The sequence below is a fragment of the Physeter macrocephalus genome, chromosome 16, assembly GCF_002837175.3.
Source record: "Physeter macrocephalus isolate SW-GA chromosome 16, ASM283717v5, whole genome shotgun sequence".
Lineage (NCBI taxonomy): Eukaryota > Metazoa > Chordata > Mammalia > Artiodactyla > Physeteridae > Physeter > Physeter macrocephalus.
This window is the reverse complement of record NC_041229.1, coordinates 59,286,487-59,307,717: the sequence shown is the minus strand read 5'-3', so window position 1 is coordinate 59,307,717 and position 21,231 is coordinate 59,286,487. Positions and strand designations below refer to the sequence as shown.

Below are 21,231 nucleotides of genomic sequence, written 5' to 3'. Positions count from 1 at the left end.
ATGTGTGTGTGTGTGTGTGTGTGTGTGTGTGTGTGTGTCAACGGCAGCCTCTGGGGAAACCGAGGGGGTGTGTGTGTGTGTGTGTGTGTCAACGGCAGCCTCCGGGGAAACCGAGGGTGTGTGTGTGTGTGTGTGTGTGTCAACGGCAGCCTCAGGGGAAACCGTGTGTGTGTGTGTGTGTGTGTGTGTGTGTGTGTGTGTGTGTCCCCGGCAGCCTCAGGGGAAACCGAGGATGTGAGTGTGTGTGTGTGTGTGTGTGTGTGTGTGTGTGTGTGTGTCAACGGCAGCCTCAGGGGGAACCGAGCAAAAACTGGGTGTGGATACTGGGGGAGCAGAAAAGGTTCTGTGAGGAGGATACACGTCTCAGATATTCCAGCAGAAGAGAGATGGGCCAACTTTAAGTCCCAAGGAGAATGGAAGAAATTCTATTCCCGGAGGCTGAACTGCCCCAGTTCCCAGAGGGGACTCCCTGGACAATCAAGCATGGACAGGCTGAGCCCAGAGCAATTAAGGACATGGAAAGGCCAGCAAGTGTTTCGGGCTTTTTTTCCCCAAATAGAGCCTCACCTCCCACCCCACTCACCACTGCTGTCTTCACTTTCTCCTTACCTGGAGCATAACTGGGGCTATTGGTGGGGTACAGGCTGGGATTGTAGGCAGGGGCTGCAGCTGGATAGGCTGTAGGGTAACCTATGAAGAGACAAAAAAGTTCCATTTAGTTGGGCAAGAAGAAAGCAGATTTCTGAGGAAATGGAATCCAAGTCCCAAGCTTGGCCTTCAGCCTCTTCATGGGCCATTTCAGGTAGTATATGTGACTGGTTTTAGCCTCTCAAGAAAAATCACCAATACCACAGTCCCAACATATACACATTTTTCTGTTTTTTAAAAGCAGTACAAGAAATATATGTCTATATGCTCACTGTAAAAAACCCTGAAACACTATGGAAGTATATATGGTAGGAAGTGTAAGTTTACTTTCCCATGCCTGCCATAATACTACTCTCCTCCCCAGAGATAATAGCAGTTTGGCATCTATGTCTCCAGATAGTTTTCCACGCATTTTTATACTCATATATTCAGTGGTGAGCTAGTAAATATTTAACGATTGGCTCAAGGGGATTGGGGTGGAGCCCTGTTTGTAGCATTTGCTAAGTTCCATGGTGTAAGCACTCCCAACCATGGCCAATTTCAAGCTACCAACATCACTGAATAAGTAGTTGAGAAGCTCACAATTGGCTCTAGAGAGCCCACACAAGCCTGATCCAGTCCACCACTGCATATTATATATAGGGATTTTAAAAACTTTTTAAAATTGTGACAAAATGTATATAAGATAAAATTTGTGATTTTAACCATTTAAGTGTACAATTTAGTGGCACTAATTACATTCACAATGTTGTGCAACCATCCCCACTATGTATTTCTAAAAGTTTTTAACCACCCCAAACAGAACTCTGTACCCATTAAGCAATAACACTCCATTCCCTCTTCCCATAACCCGTCTTAACTTTTTTTTTTAACATCTTTATTGGAGTATAATTGCTTTACAATGGTGTGTTAGTTTCTGCTTTATAACAAAGTGAATCAGCTATACATATACATATATCCCCATATCTTTTCCCTCTTGCATCTCCCTCCCACCCTCCCTATCCCACCCCTCTAGGTGGTCACAAAGCACCGAGCTGATCTCCCTGTGCTATGTGGCTGCTTTCCACTAGCTATCGATTTTATGTTTGGTAGTGTATATATGTCCATGCCACTCTCTCACTTTGTCCCAGCTTACCCTTCCCCCTCCCCGTATCCTCAAGTCCATTCTCTAGTAGTCTGTATCTTTATTCCTGTCCTGCCCCTAGGTTCTTCATGATTAACTTCTAATCTACTTTCTGTCTCTATGAATTTGCCTATTCTAGATATTTTATGTATTCTAACACATGGAATCAAACACTATTTATCCTTTTGTGCCTGGCTTCTTAGCATAATTTTTTCAGAGTTCATTCATGTTTTAGCGTGTATCAGAACTTCGTTCCTTTTTATGGCTGAGTAATATTCCACTGTATATATATATACCACATTTTGTTTATCCATTCATCTGTTGATGGACACTTGGGTTGTTTCCACCTTTTGGATATTGTGAATAATGCTGCTGTGAACACTGATATACATGTATCAGTTTGAGTCCCTGTTTTCAATTTTTGGGGGTATATACTGAGGAGCAGAATTGCTGGGTCATATGATAATTTTATCTTTAGCTTTTTGAGGAACCACCAAACTGTTTTTCACAGTGGCTATACCATTTTACACTCCCACCAGCAATGCAGGAGGGTTCCAATTTTTACACATCCTCACCAACACTTGTTATTTTCTATTTTTTTAAAATTATAGCCATCCTAGCAGGTGTGAATCGGTATCTCTTTGTGGTTTTGATGCGCATTTCCCTAATGATTAACGATGCTGAACATATTTTCATGTGGTCATTTGTACATTTGTGGGGAAGTGGGGGGAGGGGGATAAATTGGAAGATTGGGATTGACACATACAACACTACTATATATAAAATAGATAACTAATAAGGACCTACTGTATAGCATTTTCATGTGGTCATTTGTACATTTGTTTGGAGAAATATCTATTCAAAACATTTGCCCATTTAAAAAGTTGGGTTGTTTTGTTGTTGAATTGTAGGACTTTTTAATATATTCTGTATATTAAACCTTTATCAGATTTGTCATACTGAGTGAAGTAAGCCAGACAGAGAAAGACAAATATATGATATCGCTTATATGTGGAATCTAAAAAAAAAAAAAAAAAAAGGTACAAATGAACTTATTTACAAAACAGAAGTAGAGTCACAGATGTAGAAAACAAACTTATGGTTACTGGGGGGGAAGTGGGGGGAGGGGGATAAATTGGAAGATTGGGATTGACACATACAACACTACTATATATAAAATAGATAACTAATAAGGACCTACTGTATAGCATAGGTCAGTTCTCTGTAATGAACTATATGGAAGAAGAATCTAAAAATGAGTGGATATATGTATACGTATAACTGATTCACTTTGCTGTTCAGCAGAAACTAACAACATTGTAAATCAACTATACTCCATTAAAAACTAAAAAAAAAACTTTATCAGATTTAATTTTGATGAAATCCAATTTATCTATTTTTCCTTTGTTGCTCATGTTTTTGGTGTCATATCTAAGAATACACTTGCTAAATCCAAGGTCATGAAGATTTACCCTATATTTTCTTCTAAGAGTTTTAAGGCTTTGACACTTATATTTATATCATTGATCCTTTTTTTTTGGCTGTGCTGCACGGCTTATGGGGATCTTAGTTCCCTGACCAGGGACTGAACCCGGGCCCTCGGCAGTGAAAGCATGGAGTCCTAACCACTGGACTGCCAGGGAATTCCCATCATTAATTCATTTTTGTATATGGTGTGAGATAATGGTAAATGTTGTTTTAAATTCTATTTTTTCACTTTAACATTATAAGCATTTTCCCACGTAATTCTCTTCAAAACACTTTTTAATATCTTGATAATATTCAATTATGTAGATATATCAAATTATTTAACCATAACTCTGTCTTTATAGGTTTAGGTTGTTTGCAAATTTTCATTATAAATAATTTCAATTATAAATAAAGGTATGAGAACAACCCAAATAAATCTTTGGCCGCATTTCTGATTATTTTTTCAGGAATGAGTTCTAGAAGTGAGCTTTCTAGGTCAAAAGATAGTGCTATTTTTTTTTTTTTTTTTTTTTTTGCGGTACGCAGGCCTCTCACTGTTGTGGCCTCTCCCATCGCGGAGCACAGGCTCTGGACGCGCAGGCTCAGCGGCCATGGCTCATGGGCCCAGCCGCTCCGCGGAATGTGGGATCTTCCCGGACCGGGGCACGAACTCGTGTCCCCTGCATCGGCAGGCAGACTCTCAACCACTGCGCCACCAGGGAAGCCCGATAGTGCTATTTTTAAAGCCCATTCATTCAACAAATATTTCAGTATCTACTCTGTGCCAGACACTGTGATCCCTGCCCTTGTGGAGCTTATATTTTAAGAGGGTTGGAGAAGGCAGTGGATAAATAGTAAATATTTAAAAAACAGTCTTAAGTGCTATGGAAAAGAGAAAAAGGGCAGGGTAAAGGGCATCAGACATGCCACGGTGTTGGGACTGCACTATTAAATAGGGTAACCAGTATAAGACACACTGAGAAAGTAAGGTTTCCACACAGACTTGAAGGAAATAGAGTTAACCAAGCAAGATGGCTGAAGGAAGAGCATTTCACAGGAAGGAAACAGTCAGTTCAAAGGCCCTAAGTTGGGAGTATATGATATGGGACATGTCTGAGGAATAGCAAAGAGGCCAGTGTAGCTGAAGTGGAACAAGAGAGGGGGAAAGTAGTAGTAGAGGAGTCAGAGAGATAAAAGGCTGGTCAGTTCATGTAGGGCCTTCAGGCTACTGTAAGGACTTCAACTTTTACTCTGAGTGAAATGAGAAGCCATGATGGGGTCTTGAGCAGAATAATAACATGGTCTGACTTATGTTTGAAAAGAGTCACTCTGATTGCTGTGTGGAAAACAGACTATAATGGGGGAAGAGTAGAGAAGCAGAGAGACCAGTTAGGAGGCTACTGCAAACTCCTTGCAATAGATGATGGGGCTCAGATCAGGGAAGTAGCAGCAGAAATGATGAGAAGTGACATGCTAAGAGTCTTCACATACTTTGCCACACTGCTTTCTAGAAAGACTATCAATTTGTACTCACACTAGCAGTGTTTAAGTGCCTGTCTCATTGCTCCCTGCAGTTTTTAAATGCTCATTGGTATTTTGACTGACAATGGAAAGCTGATTTTAAAAGTCAAAGATTAAATCCCTAAATCCCTAAAGCTTCTTTGGGATTTATAAATATTGAGCTTTAATAATGTATCTTTGTTAATATACCTTTCCCTAAATCCTTTCCAATTCCAAAGAAAATTCATCTCTCTTTACTCCCAATCATTTTCTGATTTCAGAACCAAGGCAGCCAACTTGTTGTCACTTAATTAGCAATATGGAGGTCTGCCACTTCTCAAGGACAAAGTCAAGGGTTTAATCTGGGAAGCGAAGTGACCTGGTCTCATGGCTGAAATCTGTATTCAGCTTCATGTGAGAGATTGTACAGCCAAGGGTAATCATACCCCTAGTATGTCATTTCAGATGTCTTTTACTTTAGGGGCAATTACAGGATCTTCCTTCAGTGTTTCTAAGTAGAATTATTTTTCATTCACTTGAATTTGGCAGGTATCAAAGAATGGCAGCATTAGAAAGAGCCCTCTTCATTTTCTAGGTGACATCCTTAGGCTGAGAAAAAGGAAGGGATTAGGGTCACAGATTGCAGAGGTTAGAAGCACCTTCAAGGCCATTTGAGGCTAGGGCTACTCTGCAACACACTCACGCATCATTCATCCCAGCTCTTACGCCTCTACTGACCATAATAAACTCTGTCCTTTCCTGAGACTCGGCAGCCCCCTCCACTGTGAAACTGCTCTGATTGTCTGAAAGGGACTTCTCATACTTCACCAAACTCTATCTGTACCTTCTACCGTGTAGAACAGAACAAATTTGAAGACACATGCGTCCCCAATGACAGAATTTATCACAGTGTACTTCGATGGTTTGTTTCCATTTCCTGTCCTCCCCCCTTTCCCCAATCTGTAAGCTTCTTGAAGGCATAGCTATGTCTCATTTGCCTGTACACAACAGCTCTTGATCAGTTCCTATTTTCTACTCCCTGAGCACACCACCACCTCCTCTTCCCTTCAGCCTGGACAGCAAGCATCCAAGCTTCTCAAACACAGGGTGGTGATGAATAGTCTGTGTGGCCAGTAGAGAGTACCCCTTCCCGACCATCAACTCCCCCTGTCCAAAAAGGGCATCATATGAAAGCTGGGCTTCTTTCCTACAACTTTTCTGGGTTTGTTTTGTTTATTTTGTTTCCTTGTCTCCAACTGATATTACTCATCCTGCTGCCTCTGTTGATGATGCTGGCATCTCTAGTGCCTAGCACAGATAACTGAAGAGAATAGGTACTCAATAAAGAGATTACCCAGGGCATTGTATTCTGGAGCTATGAAAGGTTTAAAAACAAAAGAAACAAATCCAAGAGGGTCCCTGGCTTTGAGAGTGTCACCAGGTAATGAGGGAGAAAAACAGATGAGTGGACAGTTAGAATGCAGCCCAAAAAATGCCATGACAAGGATGTAAAGTGAGCAGAGAAGGGGCCTTCATCAACCAACATTTATTTAGTACCTATTGTCTGCCTGGGATTATACTGGGCACTAGGTGTCCCTTGATGTGGACCAAAAAAGGGGAGGAAGAACATTCCAGGCAGAAGGATGAAGGGTAGCATTTTGGGGACATCCATAAGTGGCTTGGTTTGTACCCTCATTGGCTCTACAAAGCAGGACTGATGGGTTAACCACACCTAAAAGGGTGGGTTGCCTTTTAGGTCTTGATCTCATCATTTTGTCTTCTTGTGACCATATCCCCCTTTACAGTCATTGACCCTAACTTACCTTTTCAGTTTCATCTGTACACTACCTATGCCCAAGTTTCATATTGCTAGACTGGACTGCTGTCCTGAACTCCAGACTCACAGTATATAACTACTTACTTAACATCTCCACTTGGATGTTTGCTAGACATCAAGGCTATATGGGTAGAGTGGCTAAGAGTATGGTCTCTGGAGCTAGATCTAAGCTTAGGTTTGTGTGACCTTGGGCCACTTAACCTCTCTGTGCTTTAGTTTTCCCATTTGTAAAGTGGGAATAATAATATTATTTACATAATAGGTTGCTATAAGTACTAAATTAGTAAGACCTCAAAGAACTAGGAGCCAGGCAAACAGTTAAGACTTCAAAAAGTTAGCTATTATTATTTTAAACTTATGACATTCAAAATTAAATATTTACTTTTATCTTCCCATTCCCTTCCAAAATCTGTTCTCTAAGCTTTTTCTCCACACCAGTAAATGACAACTCATTCTTCTAGATCCTCAGGCCAAAAATCTTAGTCATCCTTGACTCTACTCTTCTTCACCTATCCACATCTAATCCATCAGCAAATCCTTTCAGTTCCACCTTTAGAATATATTTAAAATCTGACCATATCTCATTGCCTACATACTTTCTATCCAGTCCAAGTCATCATTATTTCTCACCTAGATTATTGCAGTAGCTTCTTAACAGGTCTCCCTGCTTCTACCTTTGATCTTATGCAGTCTACCACAGCAGCCAGAACAGATCCATTAAAACATTAAATCAGATCATGACACTCCTCTCTTTAAGCCCCACAGTAGCTTCCCAAGACAGTTACAGTGAAATCCTTTCAATGACCCACCTGGACTTCAGCTACCTCTCTAACCTCCCCTCCTTGCCCCCCATAATAATCTACTCCAGCCACAATGGCCTCCTTGCTGTTCTTCAAATGTGTCAAGCACTTTCCCATCTCAGAGCCTTTAACCTGTCCCTTTCTTCCCTTCTGGAACTCTGTTCAAAGGTCACCTTACATTTTTTCTAAAATACTACCTTCAACTTTCATTACTCTCTGTGCTCCTTATCATGCTTTGTTTTCCTTCACAGCAGCTAAAAACCTGATATACTATATGTTTACGTATTTATGGGAGACTGCCTATCTCCCACTACTAGAACGTAAGCTTCAGGTCATAGTAACACTTGCTAGACTGTGGCTATTACCTGCTGAAGTCTCCTCTCAGCACACTCCCAAGACTCTGGATAGGCTCTGCCCCACCAAAGCGAGTGGAGCGCACTCCAAGTCCCAGTTCCCCAAGACTGCCTGGATCTGTTGAAGTGCACTGGGGGTAAAGACATGGAGTTCAAATAATACACCATGGATATTTTACCCACCACTCAGACAAAAGATATTTTCATACATACATATATTTCATGCAAGCCTCAAAACAACACTAATGTTATTTTCCCCATTTTGTAGATAAGGAAATCAAGGCTCACAAAGGTAAAGTGATATTTTTTGGCTGAGATTATTCAGTAAATCAGTGGTGGGAACTGGCCTTTTCCACACCTAACAAATAACTATGACTTGCTCCTTGGGAACAAGTGTGCCCCTCCTGTATTTATATTCTTTGGAGGTCAAGAGTGAAGGGAATAAATGGACACAAAAGAGCTTTTCTCCTCTGTACCTCAAAGGCTACAGTAGTGATCAGGTTTCCTAGGATGCATACATTTTAACTGCTTTACAGATATTAATACAATCTAATCCCTTTTACTTGTTGTTACTAGGATTAGGACTGAAGAAATATAAAGCTATTTTTTTGATTAATATGGAAATTAGAAATTACTTTCAAGAGAAATCAGAAACTATTTCTGAAACTACTTGATCTTTAGGAAGTAAAAAGAGCAGAGTATCAAAAAGGTAGTGGAAGACTAACTCCTTGGGTCAGGAAGACAAAGAGGATTATTCCTTTGTGAGCAGGGGGAACATTTATGCAATGAAGACACTTTAGTTCTGAAGCTCACAATTAAAATGAAGAAAACTGTCCCCCAACCCTAGGGGTGACCAAAAAACCAAACAAGCAAAACAAAAATCTTTAATTCTCTCAAAATAAAAAAGAAGACGGCAAGAGGAAGGATACAGTTTTGAATCTGTAACACGTTCTGAGCACTGTGCCAGGCACTTCTTTATCTGACTTAATTTTTACCTTAACTCTATGAAATACATTATTAGTCCCATTTTATAGATGAGGATATTGAAGCTTAGACTTATCTTACACACTAGTAAAAAGAGAGTGGAGACAGAACTGGGCCTGCTGAATGAGACAAAGTCCATTCTAACAACCTCCCTCAAAACATGAGTCTACTTTGCGTAAACCTCTGGATTTGGCTGCCGTTTTCTTTGCCAACATTCTTTTATTTCAGATTCAAAACCTGAGAAAACAGGAAATTACTCAGGAGAATCGATTTGGTCAAAGATGGTTCAGTTATTTAAAAAAAAAAAAAAAGCTATTCTGTTCCCACTCAGTATCCTAAATATAGGTCATTGCTCACGTTATTGAAAAGCATCACACAGGCACTGAATTACACAGTTAGAAGAGGTACTAGAGATGATTGAGTCTAATTTGACACTCAGCACTGTAATATCTTCTATAGTGGCCCACATGGCTGGCCACATGGCCTCTGCCAGCACACCTTCTAATGATGGTGTGTTCAGAATCTCTTGAGGCAGTCAAAGCTCCTGTTGGAGAGCTCTGGAGGTTAAGAAATTCTTTACTCTGTGCTAAAAATCAACCTTGTAAGGAATCTAACCCTGAACAGCTTCTAAACTACTGGTCCTAGTTCCACCCTCACAGAACATGTCTGTTTCCTCTGCTCCAGCACAACTGTCCACAGATATGAAGATATCAGTTATTCTTCCTGAATTTTCTCTTGCTCAAATCCAGACTCAATTCCTTCAAATCTTCCCCATCCTGATTGCCCACCTTTGGTCAGACTTCAATTTACAAATCATCTGCCCTTAAAATAATTCCATTTTCTTCCTGCCTCGCTCACTCTTCTTTTTAATTCTTGATTAAAAAAAAAAAAAAAGAACTGAATTGACACAACAAGACTGGTAATAAGTGGTCAATGAAGGCCTAAAGTGACTTAATCCAGATTTCTTCATCATTATCCATCAGCATAGTTAGCATCTAGCAGATGCTTACTGTGCCAAGCATGGTGCTAGGTTCTCTACATAGAGCTTACAGTCTAACAGGGAAGTAACATAGGTTATTTATATTAATCTATAGGCAATATATATGATATATAATCAGAGAATGTTGGGGTAGTCTTGAAATGCTGAGGAAGGAGTGAAGAACAGGTCTGGGACAGTTGGGAATAGCTTTTCAGAAGAAGAAAGATTTTAGCTGGCCTTGAACAATGAATAAGAGGAGTTTGTCAGAGGTGTGTGAGGGTGGGGACAAAGAAATATATATTCGTTTCATGCATGAAGGCATGAAAATGTATCCCATATCAGGCAAATAGTTCAGTGTGGTTGGAGGTTACAGTGAGTGGGGAAGAGTGGCAGGAAATGAAGGTTTAAAAAATACACTGGGGACAGATTGTGAAGAGATCTGAATGCCAGGCTAAGGCATGGAATTTAAGAATCCATTGGAGGATTTTAAATTGGGGAGTTTCAAATTTGTGTTTTATAAAAATGACTACAGTAGCAATGTAGAAAGGAGTTCAGAGTGGGTGAGATCAGAGAAGGAGGGACCAGATGGGAAGTTGATGCAACAGCCCAAAGGCAAAGCTAAAACAGTAACAATGGGATAAAGAGAGTGGAACTACAAAGATGTTTAGGAGACAGAGCTCACAAAACTTCATCCTGATAGTAAAATCATTTTTATGGCACTGAGCTGAAAGGCTAAAAGTAAAGATGGGAAACATTCTAACTGCAGGGTTTGTGGGCTTTTTTCCCCCTTTTCTTTAAATAGGCAGAAGGAAAGAAAATAAATTAAATGGACCCTTGAATGTGTTCGTTCCAGATAAAAAGCCTAAATCTGAATTCCTCTTACTAGTTGGGAGGCCTGGCTGCTAAGAGTGCTATACTGGCGGGAATGTAGGTCAGGGAGGCAGGCAGCAGTTCTGCAGTGCTGGCTCTGGACCAGCCCACCAGACCTGAATCTGAGGAAGCCTGTACACTGGATTCAAGGCCCACCCACCCAGCCTCCCACTAGTGAGCCCCAGGAAAATATAAGGGTGTAAGTGAGGCATTGTTCTTAGTTGGGGCAAGGCAACTCCCCCTGAGGTAACAAGAAAGTGGGCACTATCCTGTAATCAACTGTGCTCTGAGTTACGTTGTTGCATCTTCAGGGAGAACTCATCCATCAGGTGAAAGGCCACCAACCTGTGGGTCATGCACCTTGGCTGGGTCCTAGAAGAGAAAGGCTGCTAAAACCAGAGCAAGCCTAGCTTGATACGTCTTCAGTGTAAAAACAATATCACAACAAAAAAAGATACGAAAATAGGCTAGGTTAAAGCTAGTAATACAATTGCTACTAAGTAAGCACATAAGGTAAGTGTGTTCTATTCCTCAGGGGGAAACATTCTTTTACAAATCTAAAAATATCACCAAAGTTCCCTATCTGCCAGTATGGGAGAAATTTTAATGGAAAGCAGATGGCCTATTCTGTCTCAATCACCACTCCAGGAATATGCTGCTGCTCCCCCCCGCAACCCCATCTATAAGACAGATGGGAGGTACTCAGCACTTTACAGACTGTTCGGTGAGTGATTCCTGCCCTCCCTGCATTTATCTTTTAAAAGACATAAAAAAGCAAGATGAAACCTTGCAAACTGATGATTTGGTCCATGAATCCCTTTCCCTCCCGGATCAATTCACTCTTTCATTTCATTATTCTGTTTAATAAGATTTGGTAAAGGAGAGAATCTTGCTCAGATTCAATAAAATATATTGGGATACTTGGTTTTTCATGTGAAGAAAAAAAATTAGATCCCCACCTCTCACTTCTCCAATTCCAGAAAGACCAAAGACCTAAATTAAACAAAGAAACAAACACTTTAAAACTATTAGAAGAAAAAAAAAAGAGAATATCAGTTTGACCTTGGGATTAGAAGTATCAATATTTCTTAGATGAGACCAAAAGGTTGATAAATTTAACTTATCAAAATTTAAATCTGTATGACGAGATGCTATAAACAGAGTTAAAAAGCAAGCACAGAGTAAGAAAAGATATTTATCACACATTTAAAAAGAACTAGTATCCAGAATAAAGAACTCATATTAATCAGTAAGAAAATGAAAATAAGGCAAGAGAATCTAATCATGCAATTCATGGAAGAAATCACTCAAATGACTCGGGAGATGGAGGAGAAAAGAAAAAGATGTTCAACGACACTAGTAATCAGCAAAATGCAAGTAGATGGAATACAATATCATTTCACACCTATCAGACTGACAAATATTTTGAAGTCTGACAATATCAAGTGTTAGGAAGGATCTGAAACAATGGGAATTAGTAAAAGCCATCTGAAAGGCAATTTTGTAATACCAAATAAAGACATACAACCTAGCAGAATCTGTTTCTAAGTATATAAGCTTGGGGAACTGGAATTTGAGCTGGGCCTTGTGGAATAGGCAGGATTCTGACAGGCAAAGATAAAAGAACTGGCATTCCCAAATAAAAAGAACAGTATAAGCAAGGCCATAGAGACAGGAAACCATTTGAGGAATAGCCAGACTCTTCCAAAGTGGCTATACCATTTTTACACTCCTAGCATCAGTATATAAGACTTTTAATTTCTCCATATCCTTGTCAACACTTGTTATTATCTGCCTTTTTAATTACAGCCATTCTAAGGGTGTTAAATAGAACCTTACTGTGGTTTTGATTTGCATTTCCCTGATGACTAATTATGTTGAACACCTTCTCATGTGTTTATTAGCCATCTTTATATCTTCTTTGGAGAACTGTCTATTCAGATTCTTTGCGTATTTCTTAATTGGGTTGTCTTTTTATTATTGACTTGTAAGAGTTCTTGACATATAAACATTGGTACAAGTCCCTTATCTGTCAGATGATTTGCAAATATTTTATCCCAAATATGTGGTTTGTCCTTTTGTTTTCTTGATGGTGTCCTTTGAAGTACAAAAGTTTTAAATTTTGATTAAGTCCAATTTACCTATTTTTTCTTTGGCTTCTTGTGCTACTGGTATCATATGTAAGAAACCCTTGCCAAATCTAAGGTCACAAAGATTTACCTCCAAGTTTTCTTATAAGAGTTTTATAGTTCTAGCTCTTATATTTAGGTCTTTGAACCATTCTGAGTTAATTTTTGCATATGATGTGAAAGAGGGGTCCTATTTCATTCTTTCACATGTAGATATCTAGTTGTCCCAGCACCATATGTTGAAAAGACTGTTCTTTCCCCCTCTAAATTATTTTTGGTACCCTTGTTGAAAATCACTGACTGTAAATACAAGGGTTTATTTCTGAACACTCAATACTATTCCAGTGATCCATATGTCTACCCTTATGCCAAAAACACACTGTCTTGATTACCTGTAGCTTTCTAATAAGTTTTGGGAAATTGGGAAGTGTGGGTCCTCTGAATTTGTTCCTGTTCAAGATTGTTTTGGCTAATATGGGTCCTTTGAATTTCCATGTGAAGTTTAGGAACAGCTTGTCAAAATATGCACACAAGTCAGCTGGGATTCTGATGGGAATGTGTTGAATCTGTAGATCAATTTGGGGAGTATTACCATCTTAAAAATATTAAATCTTTCAATCCATGAACATGGGATATTTTTCTAATTATTTAGATCCTTAATTTCTTTCAAGAATGTTTTGTAGTTTTCAGAGTGTATGTTTTATGCTTCTTTTGTTAAATTTATTCCTATTTTTTTTGTTTTGATGCTATTGTAAACAGAATTGTTTTCATAATTTCATTTTTGGATTATTTATTACAACTGTACAGAAATATGACTGATTTTTATATATTGATCTTATATCCTGCAACCTTGCTGAACTCATTTACTAGTTCTAATAGTTTCTGCATGGATTCCTCAGAATTTTCTCTATGCAAGATCGTGTCATCTGCAAAGACAGATAGTTTACTCTTCCATTCCAATCTGGATGACTTTTATTTCATTTTCTTGCCCAACTGCCCTGGTTAGAACCTCCAGCACAATGTTCAATAGAAGCAGTGAGACCTGAAATCCTTGCCTGTTCACAATGTTATGGGAAAAACATTCAGTCTTTTTCTATTAAGTATGATGACAGCCATGGGTTTTTCATAAATGTCCTTTATCACGTTGAGGAAGTTCCTTCTATTCCTAGTTTGTTGGAGTTTTTGTTCACTTCTTTGTTTTTTTAAATCATGAAAGGGTATTAGAGTTTGTCAAAAGCTTTTTCTGTGTCTATTGAGATGATTATGTGAGTTCTGTCCTTTAATGTTTTAATATGGTGTGTGCATTGATTGATTTTCCTATGTTGAATGGATCTTCCCCCTGGGATAAATCCCACTTGGTCAGTGTATAATATAATCCTTTCTATATGTTATTGCTCATTTTGCTACTATTTTGTTGAGGACTTTTGCATTTATATTCAAGTGGGACATTAGTCTATAGTTTTCTTATGATGTCTTTGTCTGATTTGGGTATCAGGACAATACTTGCCTTATAGAATAAGATAGAGAGTACTCCCCCCTCCTCTATTTTTTGGAAGAGTCTGTGGAAGGTGAGTGTTAATTCTTACTTAAATATTTGTTAGAACTCACCAATGAAGCTGTCTGTCCTGGGCTTTTCTTTGTAGAAAGTTTGTTTGTTTGTTTACTAATTCTGTATGTTATAGGTCTATTCAGATTTTCTACTTTCACACCATTGCAAAGTTGAAAAATCCTAAGTTGAATCATCATAAGTCAGGTACCATCTGTAGTTCGTCCATTTCACCTAGATAGCTGATTTGTTGGCATACAATTGTTCATAATATGCCCTTATAATCCTCTTTATTTCTGTAAAATCAGTAATAATACCCCCTGTATCATTCCTGATTTTAGTAATTTAAGTCTTCTCTCTTTTACTCTTAATCAGTCTAGATAAAAGTTTGTTAGTTTTGTTGCTCTTTTCAAAGAACCAACTTTTGATTTATTGATTTTCTCTATTGTTCTTCTGTTTTTTAATTTCATTGATTTCTACTCTAATCTTTATTATTTCATTCCCTTTACTTGCTTTAGGTTTAGTTTACTCTTTTTTCCCCCCAGTGTGTTAAGGTGGAAGGTTAGGTTACTGAGTTGAGATCATTCTTCTTCTTTTTTTTTTTTTTTGTGGTACGCGGGCCTCTCACTGCTGTGGCCTCTCCCTTTGCGGAGCACAGGCTCCGGACGCACAGGCTCAGTGGCCATGGCTCACGGGCCCAGCCACTCCGCGGCATGTGGGATCTTCCCAGACTGGGGCATGAACCCGTGTCCCCTGCATCGGCAGGCGGATTCTCAACCACTGTGCCACCAGGGAAGCCCCATTCTTCATTTTTAATGTTGGCATTTATAGCTATAAATTTCCTTCTAAGTATACTTTAGCTACATCCCATAAATTTTGGTATGGTGTGTTTTACTCATCTCCAGGTATTTTCTAATTTCCCTTGTGATTTCTTCTTTGACCCACTGATTATTCAGGAGTGTGTTATTTTTCACTAAATTGTAAATTTCTCAAATTTCTTTTTATTATTAATTTATAATTTCATTCCATTGTGACTGGAGAACATACTCTGTATGAGTTCAATCCTTTAAATGTACTGAGAGTTGTTTTATGGCCCAGCATATTGACTATCCTGGAAAATGTTTCATGTGTACTGGAGAAAACTAAATTCTGTTGTTGGTGTCTGTCCTACAGATATCTGTTAGGTATAGTTTGTTTCACATATTTTGGGATTCTGTTGTTAGGTGTATATATGTTTATAATGGTTATACCTTCATGAATGATTGACTCTTTTATTATTATTATAAAATGTCCCTCTTTAACTCTAGTAACATTTTTTGTTGTTGTTTTAAAGTCTGTTCTGTCTGATAATAGCATAGCCACCCTAGCTTTCTTAAGGTTGCTGTTACATGATCTTTTCCCATCCTTTTACTTTCAACCTTTTTAAACTTTTATTTATTTATTTATTTGTTTGTTTGTTTAGATTTGTATTTGGCTGCTTTGGGTCTTCATTGCTGTGCACGGGCTTTCTCTAGTTGTGGTGAGCAGGGGCTACTCTTCATTGCAACCCTTTTGTATCTTTGAATCTAAACTGCATCTCCTGTTGATAGTATATAGTTGGATCTTTTCTTAAAAATTGAGCATGACAATATCTGCCTTTTAACTTGATATGGAGCAGATTTAATGAAGGCACTGGAACAGCAGGCTGTGTTAAAACATGAGTAAAAATGTTGATAGTAAGGGACTTCCCTGGTGGCGCAGTGGTTAAGAATCCACCTGCCAATGCAGGGGACACGGGTTCGATCCCTGGTCCAGGAAGATACCACATGCTGTGCAGCAACTAAACCTGTGCACCACAACTACTGAGCCTGCGCTCTAGAGCCCACAAGCCACAACTACCGAGCCCGCGTGCCACAACTACTGAAGACTGCACACCTAGAGCCCATGCTCCGCAACAAGAGAAGCCACTGCAATGAGAAGCCCGCGTGCAGCAATGAAGACCCAATGCAGCCAAAAATAAATAAATAAATAAAATTTTAAAAAATGTTGATAGTAAAGGAAAGGAGTGGCTATGACAGCTTGAGGAAGTAGGAGGATCCAGAGGAATTTTTTGTTTTGAATGAAGGAAAGACATTTTTTTCCCCTTAAAAATGAAAGAAATTAGGGGCATTGATCTAAATGCATCTTTATTTATGCTCAGGCAGTTAACACTTTTACACTCATTTTATCATCCTGAAGCCTGCATCCTTTTAGCCTTTCTCAGCTAACCCTTCCCCAGTGCTAGAATTAGTTGTGGGCTAGAAGGCCAGAAATTCAACCTTTCTAGAATTGTGTATATATTAAAAATTAATACCTGAGTGACTATCTTCAAAAGTGAGCCAATACACAAATGGTGGTCAATTCAATTAAATAAATATTTACTTGAACACTTAATATGTTCTAGGTGCTATAATAAATGCAAAATGAAAACACATAACCTTTGCCCTCTATAAATTCACCATCTAATGGGAAAGACAAACAAACACATAAGTAACCCTGGTATTAGGCATCCTGGAATAAAGGCTGTCAAAGAGGGAAATACAAAGTGCTATAGAACAGGGAAGAAGGACAAAAAGAATTTTAGCATGTAACTGGCTCCTTCTCCCTCCAATCGGGTCTGGCTTCTGGATTTGGAGAGGCTGCTGCAACTCCAAGTTAGTTACAAAAGAGACTTTAAGTAGAGTGTTACTTTTGCTCAGGCCATGTACCTTCCCCTACTGTTGATTCAAACAAGTAACACTGTTGTCGACATTTAGAGCAGGTGTCAAACTGAGACAAACTGTACAGTGTTACAGAAACAGCAGGAGCTTCATTTACAGGCAGACCTAGATTCAAATCCCAGCTCTTTTACTTCTTAGCTCTGTGACTTTGGGCAAATCTCTTCAACTCTCAGAGCCTCAGTTTTGATGTATTTTTAAAAAATAGACACAATAATTAATTTACTTGCTTGACATATATTTTTTGAGTACCTACTCTATGTCGGGACCAGTGTCTCTTTTTCCTTCTCCTGTGTCTGCACATAGGCTGGCTAGGGAAGAAAGCAGGGCAGTCATGAACTTGCTATGTAGACACCCATCTAAATATTCCTACTGACAGTCAGGAGGAGGAGTTTCCTGCTCTGGCCGTCCTATGGGAGTTCAGTAGGGAGAACAGGGGCTCTGAAGGAGGCAAGTGTGGATTCAAAAGTCAGCTGTACAACTTACCAGATGTGAAATCTTAGGCAAGTCCCTTTACCTGAGCCTCAGGAGCACAGGAATATCCTATACTATAGATTAGAAAATTAAAGGAGGTAGCATGCAAAATACCTAGCATAAATACTTGGCACAGAGTGGAAAGTGTTTTAATAAATGTTAGTCCCCTACCCCTACCCCTTTCATTAAAAGTTCTCTTTTGGAAATGGTTGTGTTTGCCCGTGGATTTTAAGATTATTTAATGAGAATCTTAAATCTTAATTGTAAACCTTCAATCATGTCCCTTACTCCTGATTTTCCCTTCTCCTTACATGGCTCCAGGTGATTAAGCCTATTGCTATTTGGCCAAGCAGAGGCTGGACAAAAGCAATCTCCTAGTCAGTGTGGCTTTTTGTAGAAACATCGAACCAGTCATTATGCTTTGAATACAGGTAATTTTTTGTGTACTGTTGTGTGTATAATGTGTATTTACAACCTTTTGTGCATTTAAAAGCATTTTTTGTTCCTTTCAAAAATGTGTAAATATCAGTGTCCCACATGTTTGCATTTTTATTTCTCAATCATTTTCAGTCTATTATTTTTATTTTGTGCTACTCGTTAATAGTGAAAGTTAAAGCAACCTTAATGTCTACTAACAGGGCATTATCTGAAACAAATCTAAATGACACAACTCATAATTCCTTAAACAAATTAAGGCATTAGAGGACAGCACATAGCATATAATCTCATTTTAAAGGATCTAGAAAAAAACAGATACCAAAGTGTTAATAGTGTATTGTCTCTGGATCAGGATTGGGTTTTCAAATAAACTAAAATATAGAACATGTCTTAGGTCAAAGAGTCCCAGAGAATGCTTCCATTTCAACACATTTTTTTTTGACTGCAGTGGGTCTTCGTTGCTGCACGCGGGCTTTCTCTAGTTGCGGTGAGGGGGGGGCTACTCTTCGTTGCGGTGCACAGGCTTATTGCGGTGGCTTCTCTTGTTGTGGAGCACAGGCTCTAGGCACATGGGCTTTCAGTAGCTGCAGCACGCGGGCTCGGTAGTTGTGGCTCAGGGGCTCTAGAGCACAGGCTCAGCAGTGTGGCACACAGGCTTAGTTGCTCCGCAGCGTGTGGGGTCTTCCTGGACCAGGGCTTGAACCCGTGTCCCCTGCATTGGCAGGCAGATTCTTAACCACTGCGCCACCAGGGAAGTCCTCTCAACACATTTTTTGTTTAGAGCTGCCACTAAGTTACTATGTGACCTGGGCGAGACCCTTATAATCCTTATCAAATTTTGAATCTCTTATTGCATATGCAAAATAATAATAACAGCAACTATTTTTTGTGTGTGTGTGTGGTATGCGGGCCTCTCACTGTTGTGGCCTCTCCCATTGCAGAGCACGGGCTCTGGACGCGCAGGCTCAGTGGCCATGGCTCACGGGCCCAGCCGCTCCGCGGCATGTGGGATCTCGTGTCCCCAGCATCGGCAGGCGGACTCTCAACCACTGCGCCACCAGGGAAGCCCAACAGCAACTATTAAATGAACATCTCCCATATTTTTACAGGTGAGAATACTGAGGTTCTGCAAAACTAAGTGATTTGCTCATGGTAATGTTAGTGACAGTGAAGACTGAAACCAGATCTGATAAAGAAGAATAAGGTGGACTCTTTCTATGAGTTATTTTATTTTTTCCTCTTAACACTAAGGAGGCATCAGTAGAAGTTTCTTTGTATAATGCAAATGATACTGTACAGTCTATTGGACTGAATTAGAAGGTGCACTGAATTACGATTAACTCATGGCCTCATCGTAACAGCTCAGTAACTAGATCAATCTAATCTTTTAAAATGCTATGGCTTGTTTTATTTTTTTTTTTAATTAATTAATTTATTTATTTTTGGCTGCATTGGGTCTTCATTGCTGTGCGTGGGCTTTCGCTAGTTGTGGCGAGCGGAGGCTATCCTTCGTTGCGTGCACAGGCTTCTCATTGCGGTGGTTTCTCTTGTTGTGGGACACAGGCTCTAGGCATGCGGGCTTCAGTAGTTGTGGCATGTGGCTCAGTAGTTGTGGCTCGTGGGCTCTAGAGCGCAGGCTCAGTAGTTGTGGTGCACAGGCTTAGTTGCTCCGCAGCCCGGACCAGGGCTCAAACCTGTGTCCTCTGCACTGGCAGGCGGATTCTTAACCACTGTACCACCAGGGAAGTCCAAGTTGTTTTATTATGGCCTATAATCAGTTGAAATTACAACGGGAAGTTCAAGAGCCTTACATGCTGTAGAGGAAAGAACATCTCCTAACTCTGAGTAGCTGAATGACCCCAGGCAAGTTAATTAACTACTGCACCTCAGTTTCAAAATCTGTAAAATGGGAATAGCATTATCTTGCCACATAATTACCAAGCTGTATTAAATTTAGAAATCCTAGCACCAGAAAAAAAAAATGGATTCCTCAAGTGTTATGAGAAAATTATCTGAGAAACATCTAAAAGGAAAGCTCCCTGACACACACTGGCCTCAGTACTCCCAAGAACTCAGTGAAAAAGGCATAACAATGCAACCTGTCATGTAACCCAGAGGAAGCCTGAGATAAGTTCAGATTCCTCCTTCTCCCTTACTCCCCAAGTCCAACATGCAGTCTTAACTTACTCATTCATATGCCACAAATATTGAATGTCTACTGAATGTCAGACACTGTTCTCTCTAAAAATGTCTCAAAGATGTCCTCTCCTCTCCATCCCAAATACCACTCCTTGTTCACATCTCTTGACTGAATTATTTTAAGGACCTCCTAACTTACCTTCTGACCTCCTTTTTCTCTCTCTCCAATCCATCCTTCCTCCATCCAGAGAGACCTTTCAAAATTGCCACTCTGGTGGCCAAGGATAAAGTGCCAAACAAGTATCCAAACACGGATAAAGGTTATTGCCAAGGAGTAAGTTCCAAATTTCATAGCATGGCATAAGGATCCTCCTTGTCTGGCTCCCATCCATCTGGATGCCCTATTATTTCCTCTTTTGCCAGTCCTGGCCTGGCACTTTACACTACACCAATACCAAACACACAGCTATTCTAGCATACTCCATTCAACTGTTCTGTTTCCATGTCACTGTTCAGGCTATCCCTAATGCTTGGATTGTTCTTCCCTTGCCCTTCACTCATTCCCTTCTTCAGAAAGTTGCCCTTGACCTTACTCTCTCCAGGCCTGATTAGGGGGTCCCTTCTGGCTACTCTTATAACAGGCTATTCTTACAGTTTTTATCAAATTATATTTCCATTTTTCTCAAGTACTCATTCCTCAATATAGTGGATCCTAGTATCAGTCCAGTGATGACCCCTTCAGTCATGTTTCTCTTTGTCCTTATATGTCCTGGCCGGGGCTTCTGCTTAGACACTCACTGTCCAGACCTACTCTTTTCAGTCTCCTTCCCTGCCTAATCACCCAGACTATGGCTGATGCCATGGGTCTGGCCAACACAGACTCACCAGCTAACCACCATTTCTCTGCTGATTCAACTCCCACTGCAGAAAAAGGAGAATGGACTTTAGATTCAGATAGGGGCTCTAATCTCAGTTTTGCCATTTCAGAGTATGTGAATTCAGGCAAACTTTTATCTCCACTCACTGAGCTTTGGCTTCCTCTTATGTAAAATGGAATAATAATAATAACTTTGCAGAGCTGAGATAATAATGCTAGCAATAAAGACAATATTACTTATTATGCGTCAAGTATTATGCTAAGCACTTTACATTGATCTCATTTAATCCTCACAACCCGTTCATGAGGTAGGTTCTACTATTATCTTT

General features: G+C 39.7%; 1 protein-coding gene across 6 annotated transcripts in view; it reads right to left on the bottom strand.

Annotated features, from left to right (window-relative positions):
• Positions 1-259: 259 nt before the first annotated feature.
• The window catches only part of LOC102983336 (uncharacterized), a 189,178-nt gene continuing 168,206 nt past the window's right edge, over positions 260-21,231 (bottom strand). For 2 of the 6 annotated variants that reach the window (XR_003683640.2, XR_003683641.2), the window contains one exon: positions 275-690. Coding sequence is in view for 1 of the 6 variants with exons in the window: in XM_028501255.2 (XP_028357056.1) it covers positions 398-690 (293 nt within the window). In the remaining 5 variants the exon portion in view is untranslated. Of the gene's footprint in view, positions 691-21,231 lie in introns of all 6 variants that reach the window. The other 4 variants (XR_003683638.2, XM_028501255.2, XR_003683643.2 and 1 more) reach the window with 4 other exon arrangements.